Source organism: Glycine max, chromosome 2 (genome assembly GCF_000004515.6).
Source record: "Glycine max cultivar Williams 82 chromosome 2, Glycine_max_v4.0, whole genome shotgun sequence".
NCBI lineage: Eukaryota > Viridiplantae > Streptophyta > Magnoliopsida > Fabales > Fabaceae > Glycine > Glycine max.
In genome coordinates, this window is record NC_016089.4 from 5,979,850 (window position 1) to 6,004,125 (window position 24,276).

The 24,276-nt window shown below is 32.0% G+C and overlaps 4 protein-coding genes across 6 annotated transcripts; 2 read left to right on the forward strand and 2 right to left on the reverse strand.

Moving 5' to 3' along the window:
• The first annotated feature begins 1,811 nt into the window (after window positions 1-1,811).
• Window positions 1,812-3,421, forward strand: LOC100780939 (uncharacterized). Its single transcript, XM_003519891.5, has one exon. It carries the CDS (start codon window positions 2,437-2,439, stop codon window positions 3,175-3,177), a length of 741 nt encoding a protein of 246 aa, XP_003519939.1. The 5' UTR covers window positions 1,812-2,436; the 3' UTR covers window positions 3,178-3,421.
• Window positions 3,422-7,117: 3,696 nt separating this feature from the next.
• Window positions 7,118-10,179, forward strand: LOC100781473 (DEAD-box ATP-dependent RNA helicase 41). 2 transcript variants are annotated; one of them, XM_003519892.4, is made up of 2 exons: window positions 7,118-7,376; window positions 8,025-10,179. In XM_003519892.4, the coding sequence occupies exons 1-2, from the start codon at window positions 7,313-7,315 to the stop codon at window positions 9,545-9,547; spliced, it is 1,587 nt and encodes a 528-aa protein (XP_003519940.1). In that variant the 5' UTR covers window positions 7,118-7,312; the 3' UTR covers window positions 9,548-10,179. The 2 variants fall into 2 exon arrangements, with proteins under 2 accessions (XP_003519940.1, XP_040867231.1); XM_041011297.1 differs by lacking the exon at window positions 7,118-7,376 and having other exon boundaries at window positions 8,024-8,078; window positions 8,152-10,179.
• Window positions 10,180-12,878: 2,699 nt separating this feature from the next.
• LOC100785208 (INO80 complex subunit D) lies at window positions 12,879-15,792 on the reverse strand. Its single transcript, XM_003518115.5, has 2 exons — window positions 15,254-15,792; window positions 12,879-13,357 (listed from the first exon to the last, which is right to left on the reverse strand). Exons 1-2 carry the CDS (start codon window positions 15,676-15,678, stop codon window positions 13,081-13,083), a joined length of 702 nt encoding a protein of 233 aa, XP_003518163.1. The 5' UTR covers window positions 15,679-15,792; the 3' UTR covers window positions 12,879-13,080.
• A 3,524-nt stretch (window positions 15,793-19,316) lies between these two features.
• Window positions 19,317-23,630, reverse strand: LOC100786788 (eukaryotic peptide chain release factor subunit 1-3). Of its 2 annotated transcripts, XM_006574681.3 has the most exons (3): window positions 23,477-23,581; window positions 22,937-22,965; window positions 19,317-20,987 (listed from the first exon to the last, which is right to left on the reverse strand). In XM_006574681.3, exon 3 carries the CDS (start codon window positions 20,960-20,962, stop codon window positions 19,649-19,651), a length of 1,314 nt encoding a protein of 437 aa, XP_006574744.1. In that variant the 5' UTR covers window positions 20,963-20,987; window positions 22,937-22,965; window positions 23,477-23,581; the 3' UTR covers window positions 19,317-19,648. The 2 variants fall into 2 exon arrangements, with proteins under 2 accessions (XP_006574744.1, XP_003518164.1); XM_003518116.4 differs by lacking the exon at window positions 22,937-22,965 and having other exon boundaries at window positions 23,477-23,630.
• Between the last annotated feature and the right edge of the window lie 646 nt (window positions 23,631-24,276).

Below are 24,276 nucleotides of genomic sequence, written 5' to 3' on the forward strand. Positions count from 1 at the left end.
GATTCAAAAATGAAAGGGGCTATTAGAGTGGCTTAAACAAAAAAGTTATGAAAGGTTATATCAACCTTCATACCTGTAGAAATTGACATATGTCATGACTAATGAAATATATACTATTTTGAATAATGTTTGTTATATTTATTATCTTTGTTAGATTTTCTTTAGCGTCTTTAAAGAAAAGAAAATCCAATTTTTACATTAAATTAAAATCTAATCAAATTTGATTAAAATTAAACCGGTCAAATACCATAATTTGCTTCATTAAATTAAAGGGAGAAAACACACTGAGCTAAAGGTTAAAGTTGATCTTGAAAATAGTATTTGGATGTCGCGACTAGTGCGTTTGGTTTGCCTGTTGATTCCCTTTTTTCTTGTTGGAAACCTTCTAATTTCTAAAGATTCCCACAAACTTCAAACAAATGGTCAAATAAATAATTTGAAGCGCCAAACTAAAATGGCTAAGGTCAAAAGACCATAGTTTCTTTTTTCAAACTTTGTGTATGATTCATTTTGTTCCTTTAGATACTTAATGAGTTTTAAATGAGGTTTGTTGCACTTTAACATGCAAATACTTTAGCCTTACACAGAGTCGTGTATAGAAATTTTAACATGCAAAATATATTTTAAGCTTAACATATCTAACGAGTTAAAAAAAAAAAAACTTGACATATTTAATATAGTGAATTGACTTTTTATTTTTTTTTAGTTTTGAATTGTGTAATTATCTATCAAAATTTTGTAATTACATAAATTAGATATTCATTAATAGATAATATGAATAGATTGTTTAATTGAAAATCACATGTTATTATTCATTGAAAAAATTTAATTTCGCGAAAGTTAGTTAGTAACCCTCTTCTTTATTATGTTGCTTCTACGGAAGAAATTGGAGGTATGCTTCAAATATTGAAAGACTTCCATAACTCTACAACTCCCTTGTGATCGCGTATTCTAGACGATGACAATCTATATTCTATAGTAAAGTAGTAACAAGAGCTCAAAAGTTAGAAAGAAAATACTAAAAGGAAGATGAAGAGGGTAGACGCAGAGAAAAGGGGGGTAGTTAGAGTTTATATAATTGAGAAAGGCTTGAAATAAAGAGTTAAAAATCATAATTAATATATTTATTAATGGATACAACTATTAAAAACTGTAGCAATGGTTTAGTTGTAAACATATAAGTAAGTACTATTATAATATAAATATTTCACCAACCATTGACGTATATAAATACATTGTTTAAATATACAGTTTTAGATTAGAAGTTCAATTCTCATATTCGTATATTTGAAAAACACCAGTTAAAAAATATCATTTGTTAAATAAATCCTCATACCTTGAAAGATTTGGAGGGTGTTCACCAAAAAAAAAACGAGGCATTTACTTACATTTTTTTTTTACTTTTTAATTACAAAATTGTCATATTATACTCAATTTGTTTTCTATTTTCAAATTTTTGTATTTATTAATTCAAAATCCTTCATAATAATTATTTATTTATTAAACATTACTAAACAATTTGTATTATAAAGATATTATGTATTTTGTCCTCAATATTGTTTAAATTAAAAAAAAATCTCTAAAAAAGATATTTGAGAGAATAAACACACTTTAAATTTAAAAGCACCAAAAAGAGTATTCCCACTCTCCAACGAACCCCACTAATTATGCCCGGCTCTTTAACCCACCAAAGTTGTTTGTTTTGGTACAACACCCACAAAATTTTTGTTTCTTCACACACACTAAACCAACCATTACTCACAAAAGACCTATAAAAGAAGGCCACGAGTCCCATAACGTTAAATATTCTATTATTCTTTCAACACCTTTCCCTTTGACGAGAAATTTCCCCTTTCACCCCTTTTCTTAACCACCACTCTTTCCTTTACCTTGTTTCACTCTCTCAGACAAATCCAGTTGTCACTTGCTAGATCTACCCCTTGTCATTTATAAACACATGTACCTTCCTTGTACTCTCTCGTGTCCAAAACACTTCTTTTGCCACAAACTGATCGGTTCAATTATATAATAGCACTTATCCTCTTCACAATCTCTCACACAATTGATAGAGCTTCTTTTCTTTTTGAAACTTGGTACTAGTTTTGTCATTCCTTTTGAATCAAGCTGCAAAATTGAAAAATCCCATGTGTTTTTTGCTTTGTTTGTAGACACAATTTGATTTTAGTTACTTCACTAGCTTAGGACAGCTTGAAGAATATTAGAGCATCTGGAATTTCCATCTTCACACTCTCTCACACAACACACAAACATTGCTAAACAGAGTTTCTTTCTTTTTTTTCTTTTTGTAACTTGCTACAAGTTTTCTCACCCCTTTTGAATCAAGCTTCAAAATTGAAAAATCCCTTTTTTTTTTCTTTTTTGCTTTGTGTATAGACACAGTTAGACTTTAGTTACTTCTCACTAGCTAGTTACAAGATGAAGAATAATAGAGCATCTGGGATTTTGAAGTTGATAGCTGCACTGAGGTCAATGGCAAAGTCAAAATCTTTGGCTCTAAAGTCCAAAACGAACGCCATCAAGGCTCGGTTGGTTATATTCTCACTTGTGATGAACAAGAGGTATGTGATGAGCACCATTTCTGACAAGTTCCAATCTCTTCTGGGGCATCACCATTCACATCTCAAAGAAGTGGAAGATGGTAATGATAGTGTGGAGGACAAGTGCACTGTGGTGATCAATGACAATGCACACTTGCATGAGGATTTTGTTTCGACCTCAAGTCTACAAGCATCGATAGGGTCATCTATAGTCTCGACTTCTGAGCGATGTGAGATTTTTGGACATACCAGAAAAGCAGTGTCCAATGTTAATCCTAGTGAGACCCAAATGGTAGTGGAGGACAATGATGGTGCTGATGATGATGATGGATGTGAATGTTTCTACACGTATGGTGATGATGATGATGATGATGATGATGGTGGTGGTGGTGGCAATAAGTACCCGGATCTTACACACACAATGTTTGAGTCAGACGATTTGGAAATTGGAGGGTCAGTGATTGATTTGGTGAAGAGTTCAAAAGAAGAGGCAGGGCAAGAGTTCAAGATGGAGGATGAGATTGATCACATGGCTGATCTTTTCATCAGGAAATTCCGCAGGCAAATCATGCTGCAGAAGCAAGATTCTTTGAAGAGGAACGAGATGCAAATCCAATAAGGTGCTTGAAAGTTGAAACCTATTATATTTACCAATTTTTAGTACTTGTTGGGGTTTGTTTAGTTCATAAAGGTTCAAACTTCATCTCTCCCTTTATCAATGCTTTAAAGAATATGGGAGAAACATAGGCATGGCTTGTTGTTTGTTTAGGATTCCGGTGCTTTGTTTGTACAAGAACAAGTCATGAATGAGAAGTGGCTCTGTTAAAAAATAATAAAATAGAAGATGTTGGGGGCACCTTCAACAGAGGTGTTTATTTTGCTTTGCTTCTACTTATTAAGTATATAGCTGCTTAATGAGTTTTTTACATTGAAGCTTATGCTTATTAAGCATCTCTTACGGAGCTTAATTATATTACAATAATATTAGAAAAAGTACTTAATTAGAATAGTGTGATAAAATATAAAGAATATGTTATAAGACTCATTTAGTCAAACATAAAAAATAATAGTATCTAGTAGTAGTTTTTAACAATAACAAACATGTTGGAGGCATGGCCTTATAGTTGTTGTGGTAGTACTGTACATGTATTCATTGTTTTATTGGTGCTTCAACCTGAATCTAGAGCCATTATAGCTTAGTATGTGTTTGTTTTAGGCGTTTGTACCTATGCTGAACGGGATATTACACATTTTCAAACACTAAACGTGATTGCACAGAATTGAAGCTTTTGCATTGAACAAAATTTCAACACATATTCAAAGTTCAAACATACCCTTAAACAATGAAAAAAACCCTTAGACATACCACTAAAGCCACGACTGCTGGCCATTTAAGCTCCATATTCAACAAATGTAATACATGGATTTTCAGCCCCACATTTTGAATGGAATGAGTGTCGATTCCTAATCTAAATTTAACAATTATTCAAGAAACGCTTTACAACTTTTTTGTTTTGTTTTGTTTATTTCAAGTTAAAAAACGTACTACACTGCAGCGAGTCAGCGACACAACCACGAGGGTAACGGAAATATAATGTCACTATTAATTAAAATTTGAAAAGAAATCCCACGGGAACCAAATCATTAGTCAACGAATAATGATTTGCATAAACACTTTTTACTGTACAGATATACGTACTTTTTTTTTATAATGACAGGTACACGTTCTTTATTTGTCTTTAGACACGTCGGGTTTAATTTAAACGCTTCTTTTGAAAATCTAGTTCGTTATACGTATAATTGGTAAAATTAAATGTATAATATAATTATATAGATTTAGTTCTAATGCTATAGAATTTAATTAATGAGAATTAAAATTAATATAAGATTATTAAGAAATGTTGGAACTAAAACCTCTAAAATACAAAAAACAAAATATACACATTTTATTAAATATTTATGAACCAATCAACTGAGTTGAAAATCAACCGTAATCATACATAATACAAGTTATTATTTAAAGTTGTAAAAATTCTAAAAATAAAATATAAGTCATTCTTGAAAAGAAGTAAATGAAAACTAAATTTAATAACAAGAAGTAAATGAAAACTAAATTTAATAAAATAAATATGCATGTTTACTTAGTAGTAGTAAATCAAGAGATATGAGATTGGTCTAGTACATTGCAAGACACAATGCATATACCTATTTTGGAAAATCAAGAATGATTTCCTATTTTGAAAGTATCAATTTTTTGCTTCAAGTTAAAAATCCTAACATCATCTTGGGTTTGTGATATAGCATTAAAATTTTTAACCTAGAGTGCATGAGGATTCTTACTAGGTGAAATTGCTCGATGCGTAATTCAGCTATGATTGGCCTATAATGGATTGATCTTGCTCTGCTAATGTCATTTGATTGGACGTTAGATAGAGGTTGTTCGTCTACCAACCCTGTCTCTATTTTCATCTTTTGAACCATCGTGAACAGATATGACTGATGGGGAGTGAAATAGACAGCTAAATGTAAGTGAAAACAGATATGACAAATGAGTGTAAGTGATTAGATAAAAGTATTGATAAGTGAAATAGACAATTGAAAAGTTTAAGAGTTGAATGGTTGTGAATTGAATATTAAGTGTGGACCAAATACACAAGCTATAGGCATTGATTTACTCACCTAACAAATTACTGGTACATCTCCAAACATAAGATTTGCAAAGTAATGCTCACACAGGCTATTTGTTAAGGCCAATTTGGTGGGATTGTGCAAGAAGGAAATATGGTGTCACTATTAAAATTTGAAAAGAAATCCTACGGGACCCAAATCATTAGTCAACGAATAATGATTTGCATAAGCACTTTTTACTGTACAGGTATACGTACTTCTTCTTTTTTTTTATTTTTATAATTACAGGTACACGTTCTTTATCTGTCTTTGGACACGTCGGGTTTAATTTAAACGCTTCTTTTGAAAAAAGAGTAAAAGGTGGAAAAACTACTTGATAAAAGTAAAATAAAAAAAAATTGCCACATGACTCTGATCGACTAGATCCATTGGTGACTACGTTTTTATGATAGAAGACTGTGATTCTGTGTGTATAATTGAGAGGGTGAGCTGTGTTTTATTCGAGGACATTTGGAAATAACTAAGATTAAGGTTTTAAGTGGAGATTTGATAATTGCTGCATTTTTGTGTTGAAATCAGTAACGAAAGAAATAGAATGCAATCTCTATGTCAACTGTCAAGTCGATGTTATTTTAGTACCCATTTTATTAAGTAATTTTTTTCTCGGATACATAATTTTATGAAATAATGGGTAAAGAGTAGTAGAATTATAAATTATTTATTAAAAATGGATTTTTCTAAAATTATGTATCAATTTGAGTCCTTTTTATATCACTCAACTCAAACATTGTCATGTGGACTGGACTAGCGAAACAAATCACATGTTCTTTTTTTTTTAAAAAAAAGGAAAAATTACTTTGGTCTCAATATTTATATAACCATTTAGTTTATACACTTGAAAATCATTCATTTTAATTCTTATATAAATACTTTTAAATTCTATTTGATTTTTGTCGTTACATAAATTTTATCTTTTAATTTTGGTCATTTTGTAACACCATGATCCAAAAAAAAACTAAAAGTGCTTTCAGAGGAGCTAAATGATTAAAATGAATGTTTTTTATAAAGAGATTAAAAGATAAGATTTCAATAATTATAAAAAGAAAATAAATAATTTTTCCATAAAAAGGGCTCGCACCCACATAGCACACATGATACAACGTGGACCTGAACTTATTTTTCAAAATATTGTCCCCGTAAAAATTGACAAATGATTTGGCATTTTATAAAAAATACTCAAATATATTTTTCATCCTTTAAAGTTGGGATAAAATTTCTTCTAGTTTTTTAAATTAAAAATTGAAATCAACACAAAAAAGTTATATTTTTTAGTTGTTAGAATTTGTAAAATATTTTTTGTGCTATAATACAATGATGTTGGTTTATGTTTTTGACTTTGAGTTTCATTTTTATTGATCTTGAAGGTTTGATTTTAATATTCAGATGTAATTGAATTATATTTTTTATGATCAACAAGTGTATTGATATTTAAATTTGTTTTATAACCAATCTAAATTATTAAGAATTATAAAATAATGATATATATCATCAAAATCTTAAGAAATTGTCATTAAAATTTATATTTATATTCTCAAATTTAGTATTATTAGTCATTATACTAATAATTCAAGAGAAAAATAATTATATATTAAAAATCATTAAATTATAAAATCATCATCATTTATGATTAAATAATAATATAAAATTGTTATTGTGTGAGTTCAAATGCATGACATTAAACTCAATTCAAATGTTAGTGTCGTTTTAGGAAAAATCACCTTCTTTAATAAGTTATTTTTTGAGTAAATAGCAATTTATCGTTAGTAAATTATTCTAAATTTTATATTTTTATCTTTTATAAATATATTTATCGATAAATTATATATTTAAAAACAAAAATATTATTTATTCTTATGTTTTTTCTGTTCCCATTTCCCCTATGCAGGAGTGTTATTAGTGTCCCTGAATCATTCGGAATCCAATTTCAACTTCAGTTCTTTGAGCAATTGAAGCATTGCGCACAGCTGCAAAGGGGCACTCTTTATTTTCATAACCCCCTAACGTAGATTAACCGAACTTACCCTCTTATTCTTCTCCTTCTTCTTCTTCTGCATCCTTTTTCCACCATGACCGATTCTGACGCCAATCACAATGACCCATCTCTCGCTACCGATACCGATGCACCCAATGGTAATGCTTCTTAGTTATTCGCCTTAATTTTGATTTACATGCTTCAATTTATGCACTTTTCTTTTTTTCTCATCCATCAACGTTATTAGAGAATTTGGTTTTTCACAAAACAAAATTGTGAGTTTAATCCGCGTAGTGGGATAAATACTTTTGTTAGACTCACTGCTTGTTCAGTATATTGAGAATAAACTTCTAATTTGGTCCCTCAAGTATTATTTTCTCTAGTAAGTTGTCTCTGAAGGACTAAAATTATATAAGTAATCTCTTAAGAATGGAATACCTATCAGTTTAGTTCCTAAGTTGATATATTTTACTAACGTTCAGGCACTAATTTAAAGGGTTTCTCAATATTTGGGGGATTACTTAACATGATTTCTATTATTTAGGGGATTACTTAACATGATTTCTATTATTTAGGGGATTACTTATGTAATTTTCTTACTTTATGAACCATTTAGAAGAGAGGGTAATACTTCATGGGTGGAATTCAGGGTTTATTGAATAATCTTTGTGATATTTTCATTTTAAAGAATTTTTTTTATTACTTTTGATGCCTTGATCTAGAATGTTACGCCTTCAAGAGGCGTGTTTTTGGAATTCGGAAAATACCAAACCAATTGAGTTCATTTTTTCTGTTTGTGATTTTAGATGCTGAAGATGAGGTCAAGTTGAGGTCTAGGGACCAAAGACTGGCTCTGCCAGGTGAGCCCAAGTGTATTATATGCGGCCGCTACGGTGAATACATATGTGATGAAACTGATGATGATGTTTGCAGTTTGGAGTGCAAACAAGCACTGCTTTGCAGGATTGCCAAATCGTCGTCTCCACCACCTAAAAGGATTCCTGCAGCTGATGAGTGCTTTTATGTTAAAGATGCTGATTACGAATCGGGGACTGCATCTATGGCTAGTGATCTTAGAAAGAAACTTGACATTCATGTGAAGGGTGATGTAGTGGCACCGGTTTTGTCATTCTCTGCCTGTAACCTCCCTGACAAGCTTCTTCACAATATAGAAGCAGCAGGATATGAAATGCCTACACCTGTCCAGATGCAAGCAATCCCAGCTGCTTTGACGGGAAAAAGCATGCTCCTTTTGGCCGATACAGGATCTGGGAAGTCTGCTTCGTTTCTTATTCCAATAGTTTCTCGTTGTGCGATTCATCGTCGACAATATGTTTCAGATAAGAAGAATCCTTTAGCTTTGGTGTTAACTCCTACCAGAGAGCTCTGTATGCAGGTTGAAGAGCATGCTAAGTTGCTTGGAAAGGGTATGCCTTTCAAAACCGCTCTTGTGGTTGGCGGTGATGCCATGGCTGGACAACTCCATCGCATTCAACAAGGGGTGGAATTGATTGTAGGAACCCCAGGAAGGCTTGTTGATCTTTTAACGAAGCATGAGATTGACTTAGATGATGTGATGACTTTCGTTGTGGATGAGGTGGACTGTATGCTGCAAAGGGGCTTTAGAGATCAGGTCATGCAGATATATAGGGCTCTGTCACAACCTCAGGTCTTGATGTATTCTGCTACAATGTCTAATGATTTAGAGAAGATGATTAACACTCTGGTGAAAGGTACGGTGGTTATCTCTGTTGGAGAACCTAATACACCGAATAAGGCTGTGAAGCAGCTAGCTATTTGGGTAGAGTCAAAGGAAAAGAAGCAGAAGCTGTTTGAAATTTTGGAAAGTAAGAAGCATTTTAAGCCACCTGTTGTAGTATATGTTGGCTCCAGACTTGGGGCAGATCTCCTGGCTAATGCAATTACAGTTTCCACAGGAATTAAAGCAGTTTCCATTCATGGGGAGAAGTCTATGAAGGAAAGGAGAGAAACAATGCAGTCCCTTTTGGTGGGGGAGGTCCCCGTGGTTGTGGCTACTGGAGTTTTGGGTAGGGGGGTTGATCTGCTTGGTGTAAGGCAGGTGATTGTATTTGACATGCCTAATAACATTAAGGAGTATGTACATCAGATTGGAAGGGCATCTAGAATGGGAGAGGAAGGTCAAGGCATAGTTTTTGTGAATGAGGAGAATAAGAATATATTTGCAGAATTAATTGAAGTTCTGAAATCTGGTGGAGCAGCTGTGCCTCGGGAGCTTGCCAATTCACGGTATGCCACAGGAGTTTTCTCTGGTGGCAAGGGTTCAAAGAAGAGAAAGCATACAGGATGAAGTTTCTTATTACTTGCTTCAATCCAGCCATTCTTGATGTAGTCAGCTTTGAAAATTGCACTAGAAGATACATGTATATGTTGTACTTTTGAAGGATAAAAAAAAATTCATACTAAAGTATATCACACATTCAAATCTGGAGGTTTTGTGACATCACTCACTATCAATAACATTAAAGTTTGGAGAAAATGATGATATATTCTTGGGATTACATTGTTTCTCTGTTGTTCAAAGCTTGAGAAGAAAAACGGCAAAAAGAGTGGGAGTGGGAGTGGCCTCTTGTCTGTCCTTTCTTGTTAAAGTTGGCTTCAACAATGTAATGTTTTCTGGCAGTGGTCTCTGTACACCATTTTTTGTCTAACAGGTAGGCTTACAGCTGCAGTTATATTTCCTAGGACAGGAGGCAGCACTTTAAAGGGGTGAATTTTGAGAGAAAGAGAGAACTCGTAGAATGAAACAGCTTCTTATTCAAGAGAATGTAGTAGTGCATTGGCTTTGCATGTCATCCATATTATTATAGTCTCGTATTAGACTTGGAGGAGATCATTCCCTAAGCTACTATTAATTAAGTACAACTTCCTAGATGCTAATGCTAATGCTCATGCTCATTAAATGTATATAAACATGAGATAGATGAACGGAGTACTACTTCCTTCGTTCCTTATTACTTCACGTTTTAAAATAAGTCTCGTAATTGAGAAAAAAATTTGTCGAAATAAGTATTCCATTTATCTTTTTAATGTAATATTAATTGTTTTTTTACCAATCACTTTAGTTTTTAAATCTAATATTAATACTATTTATTTTATCTATTTAATGAGATTAATTTTAATTTTGTAAAATTATTATTTTTTTCATTTATTTATTAGTGTTTCTTGTTATATGTAAAACAAACTAAAACGATACTTATTTTAAGATAAAGAAAATATAAGATTTAATTAACTAATTCGTAAATATTAAGAAATTTGATTAAATTAGTCGATTATAATATACATTCTTTCAAAGCTCGGATTTCAATTAATGATATAAATTATAGAAAACTTGGCTAGTTATCCTCTCAAACACGACATACAATCTTGGTAGTGTCAAAGTGAAGATTAATTTCGAAGTTAACAATATATCAAAGGTACTAAAATGGAAAAAAAGGCATCAATGGTAACATAATTATGTAGAAGTGAGGGTGTACAAATACACTCCCTCACTTTGAGAAAATTATAAATAAATATCTAAAGTTTTTGTATTTTGCCCCTTATTTTTATATTTTTGAACCCATTATCTCCAATTTCTCACTTTCTTGTAAATTTTTATTTTTTATTGACTAACTTTTTTTTAAAGTTAATTTATTGACTAACTTATTTCTTATGTTTCGTTCCATTTTTAGCACTATGTATACTATACAATTTATTTAGCTACAAATTTTATTCCATTCCGTGATAATAATATTTATTATTATTTTAATTTATTTTTTGAAAATAAATTGTTTCCACTAAGTTAGTATCCTAGATCCGCCACCAAAAAATCACTGTTAAGGTATCCACACTATATATAATTTACATTCCAGCTTTTATATACTATAACAACTAATGGATGTCATATATTCAAACTTATTTATGATATTATTTCTTATATTTTCTTTTAGCTTTATCCGGCTTTATTAGTTTTATTTTGATAGTCTGAGTTTTGGGTCTATGCACACTATTGTAGTCCATTAATGACGGTCAACATCAATCACTTTATGCTTACATTTGTTAAGGTTACATGATCCCAAATTAAATAATAGCCAATGACAATATATTTTGACCTAGAGTTCTTAATGAAAGTTTTTGATAGAATTATGGCGTTAATACTAATACACACAATTATAAGTTAAGTGTGACTTATAAAGTCGTTTCAATTTGATGTTTGTTCCTTGGAGTAACGGCTATAGGCAAATACATTAAACCTCAATGATCCATTTATAAGGCAATTGGATTTTGCTTTTTGTATGACTAATTCTCAGGCATCTCCAACAAATTTGTATATTCATCTCATACCTTGTCTATCAAACTTCTCTTCTTCAAAATTAGTATTCTAATTTAAAAAATGAATTGAAATTTAAACTTCCGATTTACAACTAATCAAGATGTGTAAAATGAGAATCCAAAAGATCATATTCACAATAGAGAATTTAAAGACGAAAATGAAATCGTACGTTGAGTATTGCATTAGATCCATCAATAATTACATAGAGTTTTTTTTTATCAATAAATATTAGTCGTTAATTAATTTATTTTTGTTAGCGGGAGAATTCAAATTCATGATATATATATATATCTCTCTCCTTCCACTCTTTATCATCAAGTCAACCTTATATCTTTACATAGAGAGATAATTTAATCATATCTTCAAATAGATGTTAAGTAGGCTGAGTATCTTATCTTTGATACTATCAAATAAAACTTTACTAATAAATTAGAGTATCAAAATTATAAAAGTAAAAGAGCGAAGATATTTAAACATGAGTAACTCATATTATATGACTTTTTTTGTCTTGAACTTTAATCTATTGAAATTCTAAGCCTCTAACATCCACAAAGATTCATCATTTGGCTACATATTGTGTGTTTGTGAAAGAGTTGAAGCGAACATAATGCAGAAGCAACAACCAAAATGCTTTGACTTTTTTGCATCAGAATGTCAATTTTTTCCGTTGAACACAGTTGCAACGTGTTTCTAAACACAGATATATTAAAGAATTAATGATGTGGTTTAACCATGCAGCCTCTTTAAATTTTTGGCTATACTTACTAGTCTTTGACGTGTTTTTTACTTAGACTAGTTTATACCAAGGTAACTTAGTACGTGTTTGCATCTTTAGCAATTTTGCTACAGCAAAAGGTAAGAGACAACTTTAACATAGAAGCAAGGAAGATGATACTTCTTGAAAATGGAGGTTAATACCAACAATTCAAACACGCTCTTAATCATCTAAATCTGTCGTCAGTACTCTTTCCCCCGTGTCTTCTGGGCACCACTCATTTCATTCAAAAAACGTTGTATGAAGTTTGTCTCGCAAAAGGTCCAAGGCTTGGCAATGGACAGCTTAGAGGCTAGAGATATATATTTTACTTCGCACCTTTCAAAGTAAACCTTAGGGATGGAAACGTAAACTTGCCAGGTCAAGGCCAGCTGAAAATACTCGCCAGGTTTAACATTATTTTATCCAGGCTTTACTTCTTATTTTCAAGGGAAATAAAAACGCCTTATCCAACATATTGTTAAAGGATCGAGACTCCATGCAAAAAGGCTATTGAAGTATATACAAATTCTTACTCGAAGAACAAAACAACAATTGAAAATATTGTGATGCTGCTCATTGAATGACTAAGAAAGTGATAACGACAATTTTTTTTACAAACATACATGTGTAGGAGGTACTTTTTTTTTCTTAGCATCTAATGCTTCAATAAAATCATAATCCTATTTTTCAGATTATGAAAATATTCATTCTATACACTGCAAAATCTTTAGGAATTCAATATTATATTCTAAAATCAGCAGATAAGTTTTGTTTCTTGTTCAGTCTCAACTTTGGGAGCAGTTTTCTTCAATGCAAGCTTTCGTTTATTTTGAATTTGGCGGACAAATTCAGAAGCTATTACATGTAGCTTCACATTAGGCTTACGAGTAGTGGCGATAGCAGTCCCTAACCCTGCCCTTCTCAATGCACGAGCTAAACACCTTTCACCAAATTGAAAATGAGAGGGGCATGCAGGAGGAACCATGGACCTCAATACTGGCTTATTACAAAAAGAAGGTCCTGTTGGCAAACTGAATAAAGCCAAGAACTTTGTCAGTGAAGTTGTCTACTCTATCTAGATATTGTAAGTATTACAAATAAAAAAATAAAATGTAAGAAATGTCTCGTGTGTGACAAATATATATGATTCAAATAACTAAATGAAGGGACAAAGCTCTAATAATTGAACAAAGGAGCATGCCTTCTGAGAAAGAATCTCTTAAGTTAATTGCTTGTTAAAAGGCAATGATCCATATTGAAAGAAAATGAGTAAGTCACTGTCTCCACTGGTAAAGAATGTATCTTGATTTCCATCAAATATAGAGAGCAAGACATAAAAAAAAGCAAAGAGATATGATTATATTCTTCATAGCAATTTCTAGTTTTCTACAAGTTTTAAGGTATCACTCTTTTACAATGGATAATGGTTAGTATTGCTACTCATTCTTATTACTGAGAACTATGAATTCTCATGATGCTTATTCTAGATGATGGAAACAGACAGAGAGATTGATTTACCAGTTGTGGATATGAAGACTAGTATTCAGTACAGAACATGTATTCAATAGCTTAATCTGGCAAAATAGGCTAAAAAATTTAAGTTTTTATTCACAAGAAAGATCTTCCATATGGAACCTAAAAATGATAACATGATTTATGATTTAGTAAGTGTTGAAATGAACACTATTTCACAAGCACACTACTATGGTAGCATTCCTGTGAATAACATAACATGTCAATCTCTAAAAGATATGTTGATTGGTAAAGTGCAGTGTGCTGAAAACACAAGAATTTGAATCAAATTACTCTTTAAGACAACAAAATCTGACCAGTTCTGAATCATCCTTGAACTCGAAATGGATTCATTCTTTGTAAAACATAAGCATCTTTCATTTGACATCATTAGTCACAAGCCTTTTCTAATAATTAGATTTTGAGCAACTAAATTATGTACGCATTTTCAAACAGGAGGAACCACTCATTCTAAATTTTCAGAACCCACAACCTTTAAGTTGCAATTTGCATGAAGGCTCTCTTGCAATAACAAAATGGATTCACTGTTGCCATTCTTCTGCTTCATAGACTCAAGAAAGGTTTGAGTTGGCCATAAAAGGATTAATGTCACACATAAAGATGAATAGTGAGCCTCAAAAGAGCACAGAAGTTGAAAGTTTAAACACAAATTACATGCTTGTTATTTCTCTTAAAAATTCAATTAGAAAAGCATAGAAACGACCCAGAAGCAACACTGACTCTAGAATCCATAGTTCTATACACATTACACGCTGGATCAAATTAGAATTAACCAAGCTTTTAACATAGGGAACATTATACAGTAAACCGAAGCACAATAAAGTGGTCAATTTTTCCACAGCCAAACAACCAATTTTGAGAAACAAAGAAAATCACGCCCTTTTTCTTCTTCTAGGAACATAATTAACCCCAGAAGCACACTATTCGAGCAAACAACCGAACCAATCTATACACATTTAATCGTTAAATTAGTCTTAGTGCGTGTTTGGCTTCACATCGGAGAAGTAATTCCGAATTCATAATTGATTTTGGATAATTTTTCACGTTATGTTTCACCTTGGAAAAAAGTTCAAAAATTGGTTTTTGGGTAGGATAAAAAAATTTGTCGTGAGCTGTACACTTAACTTGGTTTTATAATAAACACATTCAAACATAGATCACACCATATCACTTCAAAATCAATTTCACCATTGCAGATCCAGACACGCACTTAAAGAGTAGAATTAGTATTCGAAAAAAATTTGCAAGACAAGACTAACATTTGGGACTAAAAAAAAGAAAAAAATAGGACAACAAACTGAAAAGGTGTAATTTTCATCATTCACTTCACACTATCTTCAATTTCAATTTGAACAAGCACAAACCTACTTTCAATTGAAAAGAAAAAAACTTACTTTTTGGCAACGGCTTTGCATCCCTGGTAAAGCTTCTGTTTTGAATCGCCCAATATATGCGCATGACAGTAATTCGTCAAAGCCATGGCCTTGGTCTTGCAACCGCTAAAACGACACCGGACGATATCGTCACCACCAGAAACGACGCCGTTTTGGTCGTTGTTGTTGTTGTTGTCATCGTGATCCTCCTTGAAGGGGCTTTTGCCATAGGTCCAGCAGTAGTCTCTGTACTTTGACCTCAGCTCCTCCATCAGGGCCCAGTAGTGGGCCCGGTAGCACCGCCCCAGCTGCCTCACTCGCCGGAGCCGCCGCCGGAGCACCTCCTCCCGCGTCAGCACCCGCGACTTCGACAACGCCGCGTCGCACTCGCCGCCCTCGATTGTCACCGGCCGCGTTGGAGAGGAGGCTGAACCCGACTCGTCCATCGGTGCTGAGTCGCCCAACTCGGAACTCGGAAGGAAGAGTTCGTTACGGTTTTTGATTTTTTTGAGTTTGCTTTGACACTGCCAGCTATCGATTGCGACTCAAAGGAACAAATAGGAGCAGTGTTTGTTTTGTTAGTCTTCTAAAATATTAACTTTTTTTTTCTGCCTCTCAAAAATAAATATTAGTTTTTTGCAATGTGCATAAAATTGTCATTGAAAGAGAATTTGAAAATCATTTAAGAAAGATAACCTTAATTTGCGCTCTTGGAAATAATTTAAAATATTATACAAATAAGTTTTTTTTTCAACAATTATACAAATGAGTTGTTTTTTACCATAAAATATATTTATAATATAAAGTTTTTTATATATTATTATCTCATTATAATTTATTGTTTGGTTCAAATAATTTTTTAATTATTAATTTAAAATTAAATCCAATTATAATTTTGATACTTCTATATTTCTCATAATTTTGATTTCTCAATTATGCAAATATGGTTCCTCGTTAGTCGTTAGAACCAAAGTTTCTTTTATTTTTTTTTTACCACTTAAACTAATAAATTATTCTATTTGTTTGAGTATATTACATATATACATTACCGTATGAGTTAATTTTAAAAAAATATATTTATTTAATATTAAATTTTATTTATACACAATAAATTTATCTAATAAATATAAAAATTAAAATATTTAATAAATAAATTATATAATTTACTATTTATTTATAGTTTTCATACAATCACTTTTTGTCTTTCGTATATTTTTTATCTTATTTTTTCTATATTTAACCTCGTCACTAATTTATATAACTTATTTTAATATTATAAATTATTATTTAATTAAAAATATACTTTTCTGTAACAATTTTTAAGGTAATTCTGGTTACGAATATATTTTGGTATGAAAGATAGGAGAATAGATTTTGCACAAAGCGAATAGAATTAGTTTCAATTAGTAGTATTTCTATACAGCATATTGTTGACGATCTTGGCAGAGGGAAAGAAAGGATAGGGAATGGTCTTGACAAGCTACTTTCAAAACCTCTTCTCTACTTCCAATCCAGTAGATATGGAATAAGTGGCTAACCTTGTTCAAGGTAGAGTGAAACCCTCAAGCGAAACAAGAACTAGAAGTTGAGCTAGTTAAGCAAAAGTATTGGTATGAACAAAACTTTTATTGTCTCCATTCCTAAGTGCAAAATGCTAACTCAAGCTACTAAGTTTAGACCCATAAGTTTATGTAGTGTGGTGTTCAAAATTATCACAAAAGCCATTGCCAATAGAATGAAACAATTCAAGTAGCTTTTGAAGCTTTTCACTACGGATATCAAAAAAGAAAAGGGACAAGAAGGGCTTTATGGCTCTCAAGCTTGATATGGCTTTTCTTAACTGTGTCACCTCATGTTCTCAAAGAGACTTGAGACAGGGAGACGCTTTCTTTCTCTATTTATTCATATTGTGTGCTGAAACTCTTTCAACTGTAGTTTAAAGATTTCTCCAAGAGGACCTGTTATTTCCCACATCATTTTTGTTGAGGAAATTTCATATTCTGCCCATATCCTAATGAAGTATGAGAAGGCTTCGGGTCAGAAAGATAACCTAAACAAGCCAGAACTTTCTTGTAACTAAAATGTTTCTAGTTCCTGACAGAGATAGCTCCAAAGCCTCCTTGATTTAAAGGCTATGGAAAGTAACACAATTTATTTGGGTCTTCCTATTATTATTGGAAGACCCAAATCTCAAGTGGATAAGGATAGGGTGTGGAAGAAATTTAAAGGATGGAAGGAGAAGTTTATCTTTGGCTGGTAGGAAAACCTTGATCAAAGTTGTTGTTCAGACTATCTCCTCTTATGTTATTGGTTGTTTTAGGCTTCCAGATGTTGTTTGTAATTAGTTAAATAATAAGTAATATTTTTTAAAAGAATAAAAATGTATGATTAAACATGAATACTTATTATAACAAAGATTGTGCAGTTTAATAAGAAAGAAAACAATTCTTAAAAATCTTTTCTCTTGAAATTAAATAAAGTCCATGTAAAATTCGATAACTTTATGGACACTTTTTGAAAATGTTCTATTTCTATTAATGAATGTAAAATAGTTGTATTATAATTTATGTATAAATTAATATTATTAAAAATATCATAAGGTTAAAAATATTATTATTATATTTATAATATGAAAAAGTTATCCTGTTATTAAAAACTCAATACAAGTTTAGAGACTTAATTAATTGAAAAAAAAGGAAATGCATGGACCTAATTAAAAATTGTCACATAGTTCAAGAACTTGTAAATTAATTTAACTTTTTATAAAAATATTTTATTTATTGAGAACAATGATTGACAAAATTATTGTAAAAATAAGCATTTAATTTTTATACATATGCAAAGAAGATTACATTATCAATTAATCATAAATTATTTTTAAAAAAAAATTATAAAAATGAATAAATTTTTTTTTTAAGTGAAATTAATATTATATATACTAATGTTTGATTAGATGACTATTTAATAATATTAAGGAAGTTTAACTCAATTGATTGACATGCTAAGTAAATTATTAAAAAACTTTTTGATCCCTATACTTTATTTCTATGGATAAAAATATGACTATATTCAAAGAAATTCAAGTTGAAGAGAAAGAAGAAGAAATAACAAAACAGGACACTATGGGAGCAAGAGAAACAGCCTCATTCACATGACTTCAAAATTGAGAAAACTAAGGATGTCACAAAAGCTTCAAAAGATGACAAAAGGATGAGTTACAATGCTTGTAGTAGTCAAGAAATGAAGAAAGAAGAACATTACGTGCCTCATCAAGAAGTGAATTTCATGGTTATCCAAGCATGATGAACTCATATTATAGTAACAGCATCAAAACTCATCCTCAGTGTTGTTACATTTGAGATAGTTTGATTAAAACTCATCTTTAATTAAATAAAAAAATATTTTAAGGATAGTTTCACTAAATTGAAAAAAATTTAAGTTCCACATCGACTAGAGATAAAGCCAATATAAAATATATAAGGGAGGGACAACCTTCAACTCATGAGTTATCTTTTAGGGTTGAGTTAGGTCTAAACTCAACTTCTAAAAAGATATGTCCAAAAAGTATTAAACGCGTGAAAAGAGTGTATAAATAAGGGAAAATCCTAACCTCATGAAATGGTAAAAGAGTAATGAAGAGGGAGAAAAAATTACAATGAAAGAAGGCAAAAAAATGTTTCTTTTTATATATTTTTTAATTATCCTTTACTTGGTTAACCTAACATACCTAAATCCCGAAAAGTTTACTCTTCTAAATTTCCTCAACATTTGCTCGCTAACCAAATGTAGCAAAAGGTTAATTAAATTTCCTACAAGCTACAAATTTTGGTGACCAAGCAAAAGAGATAAGAGGGGAAATGTTAATTCATTATTGTTAGCTTTCGAGATTAATGATGCACTTAAATAAATAGCTTAATAAAACATTTATTTAATGAAGTCTTCCAACGTCCAAATACTCCCTCTGGTTGTATATTGAAAATATTAGTTTCCCCTTCATTATGCAACTGACACTACACAACAAGCGAAGAAACATTAGTAAATAATTACTTTTTAAAAACTCTTAACAAGACTGCAACACGAGTTATTTGAATCATCAATCATGTAACCAAGAAATAGTATAAAATCCAGATGCCACCTTCATCTAGAATAAAACACTTCGAATCATGACCTCCTGAGAGCTATTTCTTGAAGAATCAGCGCACAATCTGGCAGAGTTGCCATATGCATACATGGACTAATAGCAAAAATGCAAAATGTATGAAGCATAGGAAAGGGAAAAAGTGAATGATACACATCTTATGGATCAAAAACCAAAGGGCAAAGTCTAAGTCTTAGAACCATAATCAATAATATCCAAATCATTTTTGAAGGCCCCAATCTTCCAAAACAAAGTAAGGGTTCTGCAGTAACAGGAACTTAATCAGAATCCTCATACACTTCTCCATCATCAGATAACTCATCAAATGATCTGATGTCAAGCTGGTAACGAAGAATTCCACCAATGCCACCAAACCCTCTGCAGAATTGGGAGCCCTCTTGAGATTTGTTGGTCACAAATTCCAGGGAGCATCCAAATTTTTTGTACTCATTGGCAAACCACTCGAGCAAGGGCATCTTCTCCTGAACTTCCAACTCTGCAGAAGTGGCCAAATCACGGAAGTTGCTTTGATTAGCCTCTTGTTCCTTGTTCAAGTGCTTAATGACAATCTCACCAGTGATACCATTTTTCAGCACATACCTATTAATATCCAAATTTTCCCATACAATGAGTGTTTCCACAGCACCCATCTCCAGTGCCTTCAAAGTGTCCTCAACCCCAAAGACATATTTCCCAGTGTCCTGGCTGATCTCTTCAAAATATTTCCCTATCAAGCGTTTCTCTTGAATGAACTTCACATTTGATAAAATCTCTGCAGATAGCTCAATAGCTTGATTGAATCCATTTTCCCCACCATAAGAAACATCTACCACATTCAATATTTTTGCTTGCAATCGAGGGTCAAACATATCTGACTGACTCAACTCAGTCTTGAAGTCAGCAGAACCAGCAAGTATAAGTCCAGAAACATTAGGTTGACTGGTGGCAGGATTGATGAAAAACTGAGTAGCAAGTTCTGCAGTTTTCCTAACATAGTTGTGCCGCTTTTCCATCCTAAGTCGAGCAAAACGCAAAGCTGATTGACCTCCTCTACCATGCTTCTTTGGTAGATCAACAGTAAATTTGTGAAGCACCTCACGAGTGTTTCCACTTAAAGTCCCAAAAAGGGTGCCATTTCCATCCATCACAATGAAACCAAACTTGTCATCAGATTCTAAAAGTTCATTCAGTGCTTCTGTGTGAAACTTGTTATCACAGAGGTACAGTGATGCATTGATAGGTTTGAAAGGCTCAAAATCAATTGTCACCTTCTTTTCCTTGCCATCTTCAGTGACGATGGTTCCAGTGTAAAGAACCAAACCATTTGGAGGGACCTTGTTATATAGTTTCAACCTCTGCTGAGCAGAAGTAATGGCTCCCAACACAGACTGTCGGTTCACCCTACTTTTGATGTTTGAAGCAGTTCCAAATTCATCTCCCAACATCTTAGTGACCCGGGAAATTTGATCGCGTGGAGGCATTATCAGAGAAATCATGCTGGTACCATTACCTCGAGCAGCTTCCAGAGCCTTGATCAATTTCTTGATCTTCCATATCTCAATGTTCTTGTCAGATTCTTGACTGTCAGACATTGTTTGTGATAATAGGAAGACTAGCCTATAAACATAACAAATTCAGCAAACAGCAACTTAACCAGTTAGCCACCATATAGATCTTAATCTATTTTAGCCTCTAATGGGTATTGAATCGTGATTGAATTCTTTTTTTATAAACAAGTTAATATGCAATGATGCATCTGTTAAAACAAAAGACATGACTTAAAAATAACAAAGCCTATTGGTGGTGTTTAGTGGTGGCAAACAAATGGAGTGGATGTATTTTGGATTGGATTATAGTGACGGGGAAAAGCCCATTTAAGATCCATCAAGTAAATTTTCAAATATCCAGTCTACCCATGAGGCCATGACCTGCTTAAATTGATAAATATTCAATTCATCCATTAACATTTTTTTATGAATGATATCCAACATATCTGTTCGTAGTTTTATCATCCTTTGTTTTTCAGATGCACACTCACTCTCCTCCCCTGTCACTATTAAAAAACACAACTATAGTACCCACTAACCCAGGTTGATTAAGAAAGAAGAAGCCTATGTGTCCACAAATTGATAACAGCTCAGTTATATAACAGCAAAGTTTAAGAACACAAAGAGGTAAACTTCACCATGGATGATTTCATCAAACAAGGAAATAACACCAACCCAAAAGTCTCCCAAGTTTATGGGCATTCAATCAACAATAATAAGTGTGAAAACTCAAAAACTATTTACAGGATAGGAAAACAAATCTACCAAGAAGGAGATTGATGGTGGAGTGCAGCAGAAAAATTGGGAAAGGGCAGCAAGGAGTAACAAACATTGATAATGGCAACAATGACAAGTGCAAATGGGAAGAGAGGGAAATGTTCAGAACTTAGACAATAGTGGCAGGGTTTAGGCTATGAAGGAGGCACAGTGAGTAGTTGAGGATTCGATTCATGATTTCATGTTAAATCTTACTGGATATGTCTGGTGATCCCCTACTGAACCAATGATGGAATCGGAATAGTAAACTTAGCCCATTAAAATCAATACACAGATGAATAGATGATGGTGGTGTGCCATACATGGAGAGTGAAACTACTTGTTAACGGTTATACTTTACATATAAATGGCACATCTTGAACAATGTTTAGAGATATCAGTGCATTATAAATAACACCTTGGTAGCTGGCGTCCTTATATATGCAATGTCTTCCCAGAGTTGGTAGACAATCATAGAATTATAGTATTATTCTTGAGATCCCCACAAGCTAAGATGGCATCATATTTGGTAATGAAAAATAAAATAACAAAGAAGCGGCAAGCAAAAAACTGCGCAAGACATGCACGAGAGAGACTGATGGAATAACACTGAAAGATTTTATTTGCATACAATGGCTCAAACAAAGTTGAATTTCTGGACTATGGAAAAAAGAAAGAAAAGAAAAAGAAACAGTGGTTAGTTTTTCATTTTCTTACATAAATAAAATTTCCATCATGCAATGTTTCATGAGTAAAGTGAATAAGCAAGCATTCCACACACAGTGTTTGCAATATGTGCTGCAGGGGAAAGTTTGCAAAATTCCAAAATTGTAACCATACACAATGCAGAAAATCAAATGTTTAACAACAGCTCCAAAAGCATTTCCCAAAACATTATAATAAAGGTTGTTCCTTCATATCATAATATTTTTTTTTAAAAAAAATACTACAATAAGCATGCATTCAGTAAATAAAAAGAATCTGAAAAATATATCTTTTCGATGAAAAAAAAAATAATTTTCCAGTATGGTCAGTGTAAAGATTTTTACACTCTCAACCAATAAAAAATCATCTCAAGTATGACTTAACTATTATAAAAGCTCCTATAAAAAAAATAAACTATTATAAAAGTTAATATACATTTCATAAATGATAATCTGTAATTGGATCATAGTATAAGTCCATTCAAATTATTTTTTTTTGTTTAAAAAATCTAGACTCAAAACTGAAAATACAGCAATGATAAGAAAGGAAAAGTTTAACCTGTCTACAATTAGTATGCACCAATCAGCCTGAAATGCAAATTCCACAACAACAAAAAATGAGATTTAAGTGGAAACGAATCAATCCAAAGGATAGAAACGAATTCAATAAGTAACCACACAAATTCTCGCCAAAAAAAAAATCATTTTATTCTGGAAATCGAAAATTTGTTAGACCCGTAATTGAAAAGTGCTTCAAAATCAGAAAGAAAAAAAAAGTAACATGTCAATAACAGTCAACACAGATTCAACTTTCTAGTCAACACATGAAATGAAAGAACCCAACTCAAATAGCAAATTAACACATCAACCAACTAACACACCCAGATGCAGTTTACAAATCAAATCAACCCAAGATGGAAACTTTTGGAGTGAGTAACCAAAACCCACTTACCAAACCAAACCCGAAAAGAAGAGAAACAAGAAAACAACAAACATATTGCAAATCGAAAACAGATGGTTCCATCTAAGGACTTGAATCCAACAAGTGAGATTTCAGATTTACGAGGAAAAAAAGGGGGGTTAGAGGAAGGGACCGTACCTCTGAGGACTATGATGTTAGAGATGAGAAAAGAGGGGTGAAACTGAAACTCCGATTTAGGGTATTCACACTGGTGCTTGTGTTGCTTCTTCAACCTCTATTTTTTTTTATTGTTTTTTTGAATAATAATAATAGCGTTGGGTGGACCCACCACCGGCATGTTGTATTGAAACGGTGATGCTCCGTCTCCACAATTTTTTAATCTTTTTTCACTTCCCCTTGTTTTTTTTTTTATTTTATATATTAAAAAGTTAAATATATATGTAATATAGTTTAGTTTACAGTAAATTACACTGACTTCATAAGTCTTCATTTTTAACATTACTTTGATTTCGTCTCCTAAGGAGGTCGCTGTAACAACACTTTTCACACTTAAAAGGAGGTGAATGTAACCATTTATCCCTGAGAGAGGATCCATGTAACAAAATTCTAAAATTAAAGAGTTTTTAATGTAGAGTTCAAAAACTGAAAAATATTGAGTGTAAACAAATTACATATCGGTAAGTGAAAAAAATTTATATATAGTTATTTAAAATAATTTTATTATGTATAAATAATATTTGACATCAAATAAATATTTTAAGAATATCTAATTCATACAGTAAGGTATATATGTAACATACTCAAACAATAGAATAATTTACTAGTTTAAGTGATAAAGGAAAATAAAAGAAACTTCGATTCTAACCAGGGACTTAAATTGTATAATTTTAAAAAGAAATCATAATGATTAATTTAAAAATAAGAAAATTAAAATTATAGGAATAACAAAATTACAATTTAGTTTATTTTTAAAGCAA